Source organism: Rutidosis leptorrhynchoides, chromosome 6 (genome assembly GCF_046630445.1).
Source record: "Rutidosis leptorrhynchoides isolate AG116_Rl617_1_P2 chromosome 6, CSIRO_AGI_Rlap_v1, whole genome shotgun sequence".
Classification (NCBI taxonomy): Eukaryota; Viridiplantae; Streptophyta; class Magnoliopsida; order Asterales; family Asteraceae; genus Rutidosis; species Rutidosis leptorrhynchoides.
Genome location: NC_092338.1, coordinates 116,373,398 through 116,390,091, shown reverse-complemented (window position 1 = coordinate 116,390,091; position 16,694 = coordinate 116,373,398). Strand labels below are relative to the sequence as shown.

Sequence of the window (16,694 nt, the reverse complement as noted above, 5' to 3'; positions counted from 1 at the left end):
GGAACAGGAGTTGTAAAACGCGTTTAACAACAATAAAGGATCATGATTTTATATACGTATCATTACCACGCCATTCGTTTTTTTCCTCACCATCATACCATATCACGATTACCATTAATATTATGGTAACATTATCATTTATTAGATTATCTATACTGTTCATCTTCATCATCATTTTCCTTCGTTGTATTATCATAATCGTCATTAAAACTAACATCATCATTGTCTCTGATCATTCATCATCATTCATGTATTATCACAGTCATCATCGTCAAGCTCGCCATGTATCATCATTTCATCATGTCATCGTCTTCTACACTTCATCATCACAGGTTCAACACTAACCCTATTACTATTATGGCCCAACAGCAATTAAAAGGAATCTCGGCCCGATTGAAAAACCAAATCGTAGCCCTCCCAGCATATAAAACACGGCCTAAGAGAAAAAAATGATGTCACGGCCCAACATTAATTCCAGTGGCTCATTATAAAATGAATCCTATATGCAATATATAAAATTGTCAAGTTGGTACGTATATTGAATTGGTTATCAATCACTTTAGGCTGTCACCATCTTCTTTATCTTTTGGTTACCCATTATTCTCATCTTCCACATGTGGGGCTCGTAAATGATCAAAAAGAAAATAACAGAAAACTTATCAGCAAAAGTTAATGGGTTTATTTGATGATGGTTTCGAAAACAGAAAAGGAAGAAGGAAGATTATCGAGCTGCAAGTGTAGCAGTTCAGGTGGTTTAAGACTGGTTGTAACAGCGAACCTTAATGAACTACAAATGGGTTTTCGAATAACAACATATTAACCGTGAAGTGATCGATCTTGATATGTTTGTTTCAGCTGCATAGGTGACTTATGATGTAGATGAGAGAGATGACGTATGGTGGTGTTTGAAGGCAGTAAAACGCAGCAAAAAGTTAGTATAGGTCTTCGTTGGTGGTGGGTTTTGTTGTGCGAGTAGAAATAGAAACGATAGATATATAGTAGTTGTAGTAATCGAGTAAAAATATTAACATTTGCAGGTTCTAGATGGTGTTGAGTATTCGTGGTGAACCAAGATAGAAAAGAAACAGAAAAGAATACGTCCATAGTAGCAGTAAGGGTTATACAATTCTTGTCCGAAAGAATTAGAAACGGAATCAAAGAAGTTGAAATCGTTGGTGAGGTTGGCGGTGGTGTTGAGATGTTTACAAGGGTGGTTTGGTTCTCGATTATGGTTAGTTGGGTTTGTGTTGATTTGGGTTGTTCAAAGAAGATAGTGTTGTGTTTCATCGTGTATTAGCTGTAAATCCGAATAGTAGCAACAATAAGGGATGGTTCAAGTGGTGGAGGTGGTAATCTTGGTGATGGTGTTTTAATGGAGTTGATGTTCTAGTGATGATGAATAGGGGATGTAGGAAATCATTTAATCATGAATGAAAGGAAGGGAGTAGGTGGGTGTGAATATATGTAAATGTATGTAATATATAAAAATATGATTCATAAGATTAATTAATAATATTAATTTAAGAAAAGAGATGAAATGAAATCAGGATAAGGAATCAAAGGACGTTTGTATGCTTGTGTGTAGGTAATGAGCAAGTGGCAAACAAAGAAAAGAAAACACTGGTGATGGATTGGAATATATAGTCCATGTGTTTGTCTATGCATGCATATATGTGTTATATATGTAAATGTAATACGTATATGATTGTTAAAAGTTAATCATTCAGATGATTGATTGAATCAAAAAGGAAAATAGTGTCAATCATTCAATTTAAAAGAACAGTTAACGGGTGATTTAATAACTCTACCGACAGTTTTCAAGGACTGTGTATCGTCCACTATTTGAAATCAGTGGCTGATAAAAGTCTTCAGAAAAATCCCAAATTTTTACAGTAATTATATTTATTTATTTTAGTCATTATGGTATAAAATTCGATCATTAACTATTAAATAAAAATTACATTAATTATTCACTCCCAACCCCAAGTAAAATATAAAAAATTTTAAAATTCAAAAAGTAGTTCCTAAATACATTTTTAATAAGCCTAAAATTTATATTACACATTTTCGTATCACCATTTATTTTAAAATTACCTATGTTTGAATTTAACTCGCTTAATATCAATCGGAACATCAGACGAGCATTACAATCATTTAATATTTATTTTTAATATTCCTTATTTATATATATAGATATATTTTAAATAATTATTATTATAATATCATTTTTTTATTTTATTTTACATAATTAAAGTTTAATAGCAATAACATATAATATTTCAAATTATATTTTCAATTACAAGTTATATATATATACACACACATATCTATTTACAATTAATGGTTCGTGAATCGTTGAGAGCAGTTGAAGGTCAATTGTATACATGAACACAGTTCAAAATTTTTGAGACTTCAATATTACAGATTTTGATTATCGTGTTGAATTCATATAAAGATTAAGTTTAAATTTGGTCGGAAATTTCCGGGTGGTCACAGTACCTACCGTTAAAGAAATTTCGTCCCGAAATTTGATCGAGGTCGTCATAGCTAACCATAAAAAAATGTTTTCATGACGAGTTGATAAGTAGAGTTTTATCAATATTGACTAATATAGATAAAAAGATTCGATTATGTGAAGCGTACGAGTGAAGCTGTCACAACATATTGAGATAGAGATTTAACTTTTGATGTAGTCACGGTAGATTTCCAGAATTCAAGGGATTTAAAGAAAATCTTTGAAATCTATATAAGATTTGATTCTTTGGAATTTATGGAAATCAGGATCTCTTTAATTAAATGCGATGATCTGCCTCGATTGCTCTGTCGGATATTTTACTATATGTTCACCCCTTCGTTTCCTTATTTCCACAACTCACACCTTCTATTCTTTCTTTTCCAATTCATACGCTAAAGCATTATTCAATATGCTCTATCCAGTTCTGATTCTTGATATACTCCTAACTTTCATATCTGTCATTCTTCTTTTTCACCTGCTCCAGAAGAATCCATTTACTTCTACTATACTCTTGGTTTTATAGTATTTTTAGTCCTCCCATGTCTTTATGTTGCTATATGCATCGATATATACGGTTTGAAATTTCTGGGTTTGTGATCGGCTTTATATTTCTTGTTATGTTTCGGAGCTCCATGCTCTTGTTTTCTCTTCCCGACTTCAAGTCAAGCGAATAACGGTCCAGAATTCGTAGGTATGAAATTTCGATTGATCATAATGTTCTAAGCAGGAAAGATCGTAATAGCACAATTTGATTTGGTAAATACCAGAATCTCTGAGGATAGAACTATCAATAATATACTTTATTGATATGTTCGGAGGTGAAGTAGAATGGTAGAGTTGTGTAACATAGCGCATGATAACGATAGGGTCTGTGAATCATCATGTTCCATTAGAACTTTCAGCATGACTTACTGTAATATAATCACGTTGGCCAAGTGTCATTATATTATACTAACTCATGCTCAAATTCTTAACACTTCTCCAGAATTCATTCGAAATTTATATTTAGGTTTTGTAGAAGTTTTCAATATAATGTAATACAGATAGCACGAAGAGGTATATAATTTCGGATGAGAATATTTATGAAAATATCCTCAGAAATATCGAAGATATTTATGATGATATTTTGGAATTTCAAAGTTCGAAGGTTGATGAAGAAAGATTTTCCGCAAGATTTTAACATGACTTCGGAGCAAGATATTTTCTAAGGATTTCATCGGATACAGAATTATATGGATTCTTGGAACACAGGGTATGGTCCTTGTATTTGTCCATGGTCTCCTTCATGATTTGCTCAATTCGTATTTCAGTACCAAATTTTCTATCGAGCGTTCCTAACACTCCATTCTTTATCATCAAACATTTGGCCATTTAGATCATCTATAATTTTTCTGTTTCCTCTGCATTTAATACTACGATATCTGAATCATCGGTTATCAATCCGAGGTGGTTTCAAGAGAATTGTGTTTTTAGATGATTAAACGCTGATTGTAATCGTCAAGATACAAGGATGTTTTAGATGAAATCAAGTGGCAAACTTAAAGAATTGTTTAGTTTCATATGTTATAATCAATATTTTAATTCATTTTAATTGTCCAATGTTAGCAGTCCACAGTTAGCTGTCCACAATTAGTAATTCAATAATTTATATATAGTTTAATATATAATATTCTAATTAATTAATACGTATTCGTGACCCATTATATACATGTCTCAGACTCGACCACAACTCAAAGTATATATATTATTATAGAATCAACCTCAACCCTGTATAGCTAACTCATGCATTACTGCATATAGAGTGTCTATGGTTATTCCAAATAATATATATAGATGCGTTGATATGATATGTCAAAACATTGTATACGTTTCCCGATATTTAAAATGCGTAAATAACAGTATTTAAATGACGATAAATAAAGTGCATAATATAAATAACATAAATTAAATGACGATAAATAAAATTGCGAGAATTAAAATTGCGATAAATAAATTGCGATAAATAAATTGCGATAAATAAATGTAATAAGGAATTAACAGTTAGTTAGGAACAGTTAGCTAGGATTTTGTTAGCGTGGATTCTTAACAAATTTTCTCATAGTTAATTTGTTTGTTTCTAACAAATTTTATTTTGTCAAATGTTTTCTTCATTATGCTACTTGTTGAATTCTGATAAGTCAAAATCCAAATATGAAATTGAATAAAAATGGTTAATTTGCGGTGAACGGATACGTATATCTGTGGATGTAAGTAGGATAGTAAATGACCGTTGAATCAGATTGGAAGAATGTACAGTGTAACTTATTAATGTGTAATCTAAATATTTCTCGGGTATTACCTACCCGTTAAAATATTTTCATCATTAACAGTTTGTACAAAAGAATTTTTAATTACAATCTTTATGAAAATATATATACATATATATTTTCTTCAGATGTAATCATGTATTTAATGAGTCAATATGATATTAAACTCATTTGATTTATCATTAGAACTAGAACACATAATCTCTAAAACTTTAAAGACTACATAATCGTCATGTCGAATGAAGATAATTGAGGTAGAATGATACGTAGAACGATGATTATACTCGAGGTACAGAATAAGATGTTGAGACATGGTTTGTCGATGGTACTGGTGCTGTCACTGATGGTACTGTTGATGATGGTGATGTTGCTGAAGCTGGTAAATTTTGCACCATATTTTCCAAGGCTACAACTCGGGCGCGAAATTCGTTGACTTCTTCTATTATTCCGGGATGATTGTCAGTTGGAACGAGCTGATGAATAAGGTTTAGAATAGTAGATATTACGTAATCGTTGCTAGCTATTCTAGAGATGAGGGTGAAAATGGTGTTCCGGACTGGTTCGCCGGTAAGTGTTTCAGGTTCTTCGCCAAGAGGTGAATTCGGTCGGTGGAAGGAAAGGATCGCCTTTTTCCCGTCTCCATTGATTGAGTCGACTACGAACCCATCCCCAATTCATCTAGAATTGATGATGGCTGATTGGTTGATCCATTCCAGTTATACTGCCTTCGGAGTTCGAGTGGTAATCCATATCGGAATAGCTGTCGGAATCCGAGAAACTTGAACTAGTGGCGAATTCCATTTCGTACGATTGAATAAAGGATTTTCCGATATGAAATAATTTTTGAATATTGAATGATATTCTAAATACATAGAATATCTATATAAATATAGTACTAAAGATTTCGTAGATTACAGAGGAATTTACGGAATATGTCAGGCAAAATCTTCAGTAACATATGCACTAAGATATGAATTATCAGATACGCTAAGATATGAATTTTTTCTATACACCATTCATGCAGTCAATGCAGTAAAACATGTCTAGACTAAAAATGATAAGCAAGTGATTCCCTAAGAATGATAAGCAGGTAATTTTCGACACAAAATGATAAGCAAAACTTTTGACATGCAGACACGGTCGAAGTCCAGACTCACTAATGCATCTAAACAGCTATCAGTTAGATACACTAATGCAAGACCTGGTTCGCGAAGACCACCGCTCTGATACCACATGAGACGACCCGTCCTAATCCATAAGGACGAATACAATAATAAATGGTTACATCGCGAGGTATTTGACCTCTATATGATACATTTTACAAACATTGCATTCGTTTTAAAAGACAAACTTTCATTTCATCGAAATTTGACAGGCACACATACCATTTCGTAATATCCACTATAAATGACCTAATCTGTCATTTACTTAATCATAATCTCTATTGAACTCAACGACTTAAATGCAACGTCTTTTGAAATATGTGATGAATGACTCCAAATAATATCTCTAAAATGAGCAAATGCACAGCAGAAGATTTCTTTCATATCTGAGAATAAACATGCTTTAAAGTGTCAACCAAAAGGTTGGTGAGTTCATTAGTTTATCATCAATATTCATTTCCATAATTTAAATAGACCACAAGATTCTCATTTTTCATAAATAACCTTACACTCGCAAGTGTAATAAAAATCATTCATATGATGAACACCTGGTAACCGACAATAACATAATGCATATAGAATATCCCCCGCATACTCGCAAGTATACCATAATATTGGCAATCACTATCACCATTTAAATCGAAGTACTAAAGCATTCCAAATTCCAGAATGGGGTTTGTTAGGCCCATAGATCTATCTTTAGGATTCGCGTCAATTAGGGGCCATTTCCGTAATTCTTAGGTTATCAGACTTGAAGGGGCGATATTCGGTATAGTAATCCAACCATACAATGTAGTTTCAACTACTTGTGTCTATTTCGTAAAACATTTATAAAAGCAGCGCATGTATTCTCTGTCCCAAAAATATATATTGCAAAGGCATTTATAAAAGGGAGCAAATGAAACTCACTATACTGTATTTCATTGTAATTATGCATATGACGTCACTGAACAAGTGTAGGGTTGACCTCGGATTCACGAACCTATATCAGTAATATATATCAAATAATATAAAGAACTTATTTTAGTACATTTTATATTTTAATTGTTATATATATATATATATATATATATATATATATATATACTTTCATATTCGTCTTAATATTTTAATAATTAAAAAGTTAATTAAATATGTTAGATACTTATTTCAAAATATGTTTATATATATTTAATCTTATATATGTTAAATTAGTATTTAAAAATAAAAATGGTTTTATATTTATTAATATTTACATAACTTATAAATATAATCTTTTGATAAGGATTACTTATAATTATATCCATGGTATAATTATCATATTTTCTATTTTTCTTATTATGTATTTAATAATATTAGTAGTAGTAATAATAATAATAATAATAATAATAATAATAATAATAATAATAATAATAATAATAATAATAATAATAATAATAATAATAATAATAACAATAATAATAATTCACTACCTCAAGAAATTAGCCCTCTAAAAAGAATACGCTCCTGCCCAGACTCGAAACCGTGACCTCTCGTTCCTCATCACAACACCCTAACCATTCTGCCAAACACGCTTTTCCTGATTTACACCCCATTTAAATTCCTTTAACCCTTTTCTGTTTCATATCCTCCTCCATCTTAAATGCAAAGTCGACCAGGGATCAAGAGACAGAAATTTTGTGGGTTTGCAAGTAATGGCCTAAATAAAACGGTAGCCCAATAATAGCTTGGATCTCGGCCCATGTATTAAATTTATTAAGCCCACTTATGTGATTATTTATAATTGGCATGCTATAGGAATAAAGAAAAAGAAATAAAAGGAGATGCAGGTATAGCAGTAGCCTGCAAATGGATTTGTGGAAATGGTTCGAAAAAGGAAACCATCTGCAGGTCAATGGTTGAGCAAAAATGTGACCGGAACAGGAGTTGTAAAACACGTTTAGCAACAATAAAGGATCATGATTTTATATACGTATCATTACCACGCCATTCGTTGTTTTCTTCACCATCATACCATATCACGATTACCATTAATATTATGGTAACATAATCATTTATCAGATTATCTATACTGTTCATCTTCATCATCGTTTTCCTTCATTGTATTATGATAATCGTCATTAAAACTAACATCATCATTGTCTCTGATCATTCATCATCATTCATGTATTATCACAGTCATCATCGTCAAGCTCGCCATGTATCATCATTTCATCATGTCATCGTCTTCTACACTTCATCATCACAGGTTCAACACTAACCCTATTACTATTATGGCCCAACAGCAATTAAAAGGAATCTCCCCTATTGAAAAACTAAATCGTGGCCCTCCCAGCATATAAAACACGGCCTAAGAGAAAAAAATGATGTCACGGCCCAACATTAATTCCAGTGGCTCATTATAAAATGAATCCTATATGCAATATATAAAATTGTCAAGTTGGTACGTATATTGAATTGGTTATCAATCACTTTAGGCTGTCACCATCTTCTTTATCTTTTGGTTACCCATTATTCTCATCTTCCACATGTGGGGCTCGTAAATGATTAAAAAGAAAATAACAGAAAACTTATCAGCAAAAGTTAATGGGTTTATTTGATGATGGTTTTGAAAACGAAAAAGGAAGAAGGAAGATTATCGAGCTGCAGGTGTAGCAGTTCAGGTGGTTTAAGACTGGTTGTAACAGCGAACCTTAATGAACTACAAATGGGTTTTCCAATAACAACATATTAACTGTGAAGTGATCAATCTTGATATGTTTGTTTCGGCTGCATAGTTGATTTATGATGGAGATGAGAGAGATGGCATATGGTGGTGTTTGAAGGCAGTAAAACGCAGCAAAAAGTTAGTATAGGTCTTCGTTGGTGGTGGGTTTTGTTGTGCGAGTAGAAATAGAAACGATAGATATATAGTAGTTGTAGTAATCGAGTAAAATATTAATATTTGCAGGTTCTTGATGGTGTTGATTATTCGTGGTGAACCAAGATAGAAAAGAAACAGAAAAGAATACGTCCATAGTAGCAGTAAGGGTTATACAATTCTTGTCCGAAAGAATTAGAAACGGAATCAAAGAAGTTGAAATTATTGGTGAGGGTGGCGGTGGTGTTGAGATGTTTACAAGGGTGGTTTGGTTCTCGATTATGGTTAGTAGGGTTTGTGTTGATTTGGGTTGTTTGAAGAAGATAGTGTTGTGTATCATCGTGTATTAGCTGTAAATCCGAATAGTAGCAACAATAAGGGATGGTTCAAGTGGTGGAGGTGGTAATCTTGGTGATGGTGTTTTAATGGAGTTGATGTTCTAGTGATGATGAATAGGGGATGTAGGAAATCATTTAATCATGGATGAACGGAAGGGAGTAGGTGTGTGTGAATATATGTAAATGTATGTTATATATAAAAATATGATTCATAAGATTAATTAATAATACTTATTTAAGAAAAGAGATGAAATGAAATCAGGATAAGGAATCAAAGGATGTTTGTATGCTTGTGTGTAGGTAATGAGCAAGTGCAAACAAAGAAAAGAAAACACTGGTAGTGGATTGGAATATAAAGTCCATGTGTTTGTCTATGCATGCATATATGTGTTATATATGTAAATGTAATACATATATGATTGTTAAAAGTTAATCATTCAGATAATTGATTGAATCAAAAAGGAAAACAGTGCCAATCATTCAATTTAAAAGAACAGTTAACGGGTGATTTAATAACTCTACCGACAGTTTTCACGGACTGTGTATCATCCACTATTTGAAATCAGTGGCGGATAAAAGTCTTCAGAAAAATCCCAAATTTTTACAGTAATTATATTTATTTATTTTAGTCATTATGATATAAAATTCGATCATTAACTATTAAATAAAAATTACATTAATTATTCACTCCCAACCCCAAGTAAAATATAAAAAAATTTTAAAATTCAAAAAGTAGTTCCTAAATACATTTTTAATAAGCCTAAACTTTATATTACACATTTTCGTATCACCGTTTATTTTAAAATTACCTATGTTTGAATTTAACTCGCTTAATATCAATCGGAACATCAGACGAGCATTACAATAATTTAATATTTATTTTTAATATTCCTTATTTATATATAGAGAAATATTTTAAATAATAATTATTATAATATCATGTTTTTATTTTATTTTACATAATTAAATTTTAATAGCAATAACATATAATATTTCAAATTATATTTTCAATTACAAGTTATATATATATACACACATTTCTATTTACAATTAATGGTTCGTGAATCGTTGAGAGCAGTTGAAGGTCAATTGTATACATAAACACAGTTCAAAATTTTTGAGACTTCAATATTATAGATTTTGATTATCGTGTTGAATTCATATAAAGATTAAGTTTAAATTTGGTCGGAAATTTCCACGTAGTCACAGTACCTACCCGTTAAAGAAATTTCGTCCCGAAATTTGATCGAGGTCGTCATAGCTAACCATAAAAAAAATGTTTTCGTAACGAGTTGATAAATAGAATTTTATCAATATTGACTAATATAGATAAAACGATTCGATTATGTGAAGCGTACGAGTGAAGCTGTCACAACATATTGAGATAGAGATTTAACTTTTGATGTAGTCACGATAAATTTCCAAAATTCAAGGGATATAAAGAAAATCTTTGAAATCTATATAAGATTTGATTCTTTGGAATTTCTAGAAATTACGATCTCTTTAATTAAATTCGATGATCAGCCTTGATTGCTCTGTCGGATATTTTACTATATATTCACCCCTTCGTTTCCTTATTTCCACAACTCACACCTTCTATTCTTTCTTTCCTAATTCATACGCTAAAGCATTATTCAATATGCTCCATCCAGTTCTGATTCTTGATATACTCCTAACTTTCATATCTGTCATTCTTCTTTTTCACCTGCTCCAGAAGAATCCATTTACTTCTACTATACTCTTGGTTTTATAGTGTTTTTAGTCCCCCCGTGTCTTTATGTTGCTATATGCATCGATATATACGGTTTGTAATTTTTAGGTTTGTGATCGGCTTTATATTTCTTGTTATGTTTCGGAGCTCCATGCTCTTGTTTTCTCTTGCTAACTTCAAGTCAAGCGAATAACGGTCCAGAATTCGTAGGTATGAAATTTCGATTGATCATAATGTTCTAAGCAGGAAAGATCGTAATAGCACGATTTGATTTGGTAAATACCAGAATCTCTGAGGATAGAACTATCAATAATATACTTTATTGATATGTTCGGAGGTGAAATAGAATGGTAGAGTTGTCTAACATAGCGCATGATGATGAGAGGGTCTGTGAATCATCATGTTCCATTAGAACTTTCAGCATGACTTGCTGTAATATAATCACGTTTGCCAAGTGTCATTATATTATACTAACTCATGCTCAAATTCTTAACACTTCTCCAGAATTCATTCAAAATTTATATTTAGGTTTTGCAGAAGTTTTCAATATAATGTAATACAGATAGCACGAAGAGGTATATAATTTCGGATGAGAATATTTATGAAAATATCCTCAGAAATATCGAAGATATTTATGATGATATTTTGGAATTTCAAAGTTCGAAGGTTGATGAAGAAAGATTTTCCGTAAGATTTTAACATGACTTCGGAGCAAGATATTTTCTAAGGATTTCATCGGATACAGAATTATCTGGATTCTTGGAACACAGGGTATGGTCCTTATATTTGTCCTTGGTCTCCTTCATGATTTGCTCAATTCGTATTTCAGTACCAAATTTTCTATCGAGCGTTCCTAACACTCCATTCTTTATCATCAAACTTTTAGCCGTTTAGATCATCTATAATTTTTCTGTTTCCTCTTCATTTAATGCTACGATATCTGAATCATTGGTTATCAATCCGAGGTGGTTTCAAGAGAATTGTATTTTTAGATGATTAAACGTTGATTGTAATCGTCAAGATACAAGGATGTTTTAGATGAAATCAAGTGGCAAACTTAAAGAATTGTTTAGTTTCATATGTTATAATCAATATTTTACTTCATTTTAATTGTCCAATGTTGGCAGTCCACAGTTAGCAGTCCACAATTAGTAATTCAATAATTCATATATAGTTTAATATATAATATTGGAATTAATTAATACGTATTCGTGACCCATTATATACATGTCTCAGACTCGACCACAACTCAAAGTATATATATATTATTATAGAATCAACCTCAACCCTGTATAGCTAACTCATGCATTACTGCATATAGAGTGTCTATGATTATTCAAAATAATATATATAGATGCGTAGATATGATATGTCAAAACATTGTATACGTGTCCCGATATTTAAAATGCGTAAATAACAGTATTTAAATGACGATAAATAAAGTGCATAATATAAATAACAGAAATTAAATGACGATAAATAAAATTGCGAGAATTAAAATTGCGATAAATAAATTTCGATAAATAAATTTAATAATGAATTAATAGTTAGCTAGGAACAGTTAGCTAGGATTTTGTTAGCGTGGATTCTTAACAAATTTTCTCATAGTTAATTTGTTTGTTTCTAACAAATTTTATTTTGTTAAATGTTTTCTTCATTATGCCACTTGTTGGATTCTGATAAGTCAAAATTCAAATATGAAATTGAATAAAAATGGTTAATTTGCGGTGAACGGATACGTATATCTGTGGATGTAAGTAGGATAGTAAATGACCATTGAATCAGATTGGAAGAATGTACAGTGTAACTTATTAATGTGAAATCTAAATATTTCTCGGGTATTACCTACCCGTTAAAATATTTTCATCATTAACAGTTTGTACAAAAGAATTTTTAATTACAATCTTTATGAAAATAAATATAGATATATATTTTCTTCAGATGTAGTCATGGATTTAATGAGTCAATATAATATTAAACTCATTTGATTTATCGTTAGAACTAGAACACATAATCTCTAAAACTTTAAAGATTACATAATCGTCATGTCGAACGAAGATAATTGAGGTAGAATGATACGTAGAACGATGATTATACTCGAGGTACAGAATAAGATGTTGACACATGGTTTGTCGATGGTACTGGTGCTGTTACTGATGGTACTGTTGATGACGGTGATGTTGCTAAAGCTGGTAAATTTTGCACCATATTTTCCAAGGCTACAACTCGGGCGCGAAATTCGTTGACTTCTTCTATTATTCCGAGATGATTGTCGGTTGGAACGAGTGGATGAATAAGGTTTAGAATAGTAGATATTACGTAATCGTTGCAAGCTATTCTGGAGATGAGGGTGAAAATGGTGTTCCGGAGTGGTTCGCCGGTAAGTGTTTCAGGTTCTTCGCCAAGAGATGAATTCGGTTGGTGGAAGGAAAGGATCGCCTTCTTCTCGTCTCCATTGATTGAGTCTACTACGAACCCATCCCCAATTCATCCAGAATTGATGATGGCTGATTGGTTGATCCATTCCCTCTATACTGCCTTCGGAGTTCGAGTGGTAATCCATATCGGAATAGCTGTCGGAATCCGAGGAACTTGAACTAGTGGCGAATTCCATTTCGTACGATTGAATAAAGGATTTTTCGATATGAAATGATTTTCGAATATTGAATGATATTCTAACTACATAGAATATCTATATAAATATAGTACTAAAGATTTCGTAGATTACCGAGGAATTTACGGAATATGTCAGGCAAAGTCTTCAGTAACATATGCACTAAGATATGAATAATCAGATACGCTAAGATATGAATTTTGTCTATACACCATTCATGCAGTCAATGCAGTAAAACGTGTCTAGACTAAGAATGATAAGCAAGTGATTCCCTAAGAATGATAAGCAGGTAATTTTTGACACAAAATGATAAGCAAAACTTTTGACATGCAGACACGGTCGAAGTCCAGACTCACTAATGCATCTAAAAAGCTATCAGTTAGACACACTAATGCAAGACCTGGTTCGCTAAGACCACCACTCTGATACCACATGAGACGACCCGTCCTAATCCATAAGGACGAATACAATAACAAATGGTTACATCACGAGGTATTTGACCTCTATATGATACATTTTACAAACATTGCATTCGTTTTAAAAGACAAACTTTCATTTCATCGAAAATTGACAGGCACACATACCATTTCGTAATATTCACTATAAATGACCTAATCTGTCATTTACTTAATCATAATCTCTATTGAACTCAACGACTTGAATGCAATGTCTTTTAAAATATATGATGAATGACTCCAAATAATATCTCTAAAATGAGCAAATGTACAGCGGAAGATTTCTTTCATACCTGAGAATAACCATGCTTTAAAGTGTCAACCAAAAGGTTGGTGAGTTCATTAGTTTATCATCAATATTCATTTCCATAATTTAAATAGACCACAAGATTCTCATTTTTCATAAATAACATTACACTCGCAAGTGTAATAAAAATCATTCGTATGATGAACATCAGGTAACCGACATTAACATAATGCATATAGAATATCCCCCACATACTCGCAAGTATGCCATAATATTGGCAATCGAAATCACCATTTAAATCGAAGTACTAAAGCATTCCAAATTCCAGAATGGGGTTTGTTAGGCCCATAGATCTATCTTTAGGATTCGCGTCAATTAGGGACCATTTCCCTAATTCTTAGGTTACAGGACTTGAAGGGGCGATATTCGGTATAGTAATCCAACCATACAATGTAGTTTCAAGTACTTGTGTCTATTTCGTAAAATATTTATAAAAGCAGCGCATGTATTCTCAGTCCCAAAAATATATATTTCAAAAACATTTAAAAAAGGGAGCAAATAAAACTCACTATACTGTATTTCGTAGTAATTATGCATATGACGTCACTGAACAAGTGTAGAGTTGGCCTCGGATTAACGAACCTATATCAGTAATATATATCAAATAATATAAAGAACTTATTTTAGTACATTCTATATTTTAATTGTTATATATATATATATATATATATATATATATATATATATATATATATATATATATATATATATATATATATATATATATATATATATATATATGCTTTCATATTCGTCTTAATATATTAATAATTAAAAAGTTAATTAAATATGTTAGATACTTATTTCAAAATATGTTTATATATATTTAAGCTTATATAAGTTAAATTAGTATTTAAAAATAAAAATGGTTTTATATTTATTAATATTTACATAACTTATAAATATAATCTTTTGATAAGGATTACTTATAATTATATTCATGGTATAATTATCATATTTTCTAATTTTCTTATTATGTATTTAATAATATTATTAGTAATAAAAATAATAATAATAATAATAATAATAATAATAATAATAATAATAATAATAATAATAATAATAATAATAATAATAATAATAATAATAATAATAATAATAATAATAATAATAATAATAATAATAATAATAATAATAATAATAATAATAATTCACTACCTCAAGAAATAAGCCCTCTAAAAAGAATACGCTCCTGCCCAGACTCGAACCCGTGACCTCTCCTTCCTCATCACAACACCCTAACCATTCTGCCAACCACGCTTTTCCTGATTTACACCCCATTTAAATTCCTTTAACCCTTTTCTGTTTCATATCCTCCTCCATCTTAAATGCAAAGTCGACCAGGGATCAAGAGACAGAAATTTTGTGGGTTTGCAAGTAATGGCCCAAATAAAACGACGGCCCAATAATAGCTTGGATCTCGGCCCAATTATTAAATTTATTAAGCCCACTTGTGTGATTATTTATAATTGGCCTGCTATAAGGAATAAAGAAAAAGAAATAAAAGGAGACGCAGGTATAACAGTAGCCTGCAAATGGATTTGTGGAAACGGTTCGAAAAAGGAAACCATCTGCAGGTCAATGGTTGAGCAAAAACGTGACCGGAACAGGAGTTGTAAAACACGTTTAGCAACAATAAAGGATCATGATTTTATATACGTATCATTACCACGCCATTCGTTGTTTTCCTCACCATCATACCATATCACGATTACCATTAATATTATGGTAACATCATCATTTATCAGATTATCTATACTGTTCATCTTCATCATCGTTTTCCTTTGTTGTATTATCATAATCGTCATTAAAACTAACATCATCATTGTCTCTAATCATTCATCATCATTCATGTATTATCACAGTCATCATCGTCAAGCTCGCCATGTATCATCATTTCATCATGTCATTGTCTTCTACACTTCATCATCACAGGTTCAACACTAACCCTATTACTATTACGGCCCAACATCAATTTAAATGAATCTCGGCCCAATTGAAAAACCAAATCGTGGCCCACCCAGGAAATAAAACACGGCCTAAGAGAAAAAAATGATGTCACGGCCCAACATTAATTCCAGTGGCTCATTATAAAACGAATCCTATATGCAATATATAAAATTGTCAAGTTGGTACGTATATTGAATTGGTTATCAATCACTTTAGGCTGTCACCATCTTCTTTATCTTTTGGTTACCCATTATTCTCATCTTCCACATGTGGGGCTCGTAAATGATCAAAAAGAAAATAACAGAAAACTTATCAGCAAAAGTTAATGGGTTTGTTTGATGATGGTTTCGAAAACAGAAAAGGAAGAAGGAAGATTATCGAACTGCAGGTGTAGCAGTTCAGGTGGTTTAAGACTGGTTGTAACAGCGAACCTTAATGAACTACAAATGGGTTTTCGAATAACAACATATTAACCGTGAAGTGATCGATCTTGGTA

At 31.5% G+C, this 16,694-nt stretch overlaps 1 protein-coding gene across 1 annotated transcript in view; it reads left to right on the top strand.

Moving 5' to 3' along the window:
• The window catches only part of LOC139853999 (uncharacterized mitochondrial protein AtMg00810-like), a 29,032-nt gene extending 20,079 nt beyond the window's left edge, over positions 1–8,953 (top strand). Inside the window, exons 3-6 of the mRNA XM_071843333.1 lie at positions 7,761–7,853; positions 8,587–8,626; positions 8,741–8,808; positions 8,914–8,953. Coding sequence (XP_071699434.1) covers positions 7,761–7,853; positions 8,587–8,626; positions 8,741–8,808; positions 8,914–8,953 — 241 coding nt within the window. The remainder of the gene's footprint in view (positions 1–7,760; positions 7,854–8,586; positions 8,627–8,740; positions 8,809–8,913) is intronic.
• Positions 8,954–16,694: the final 7,741 nt, after the last annotated feature.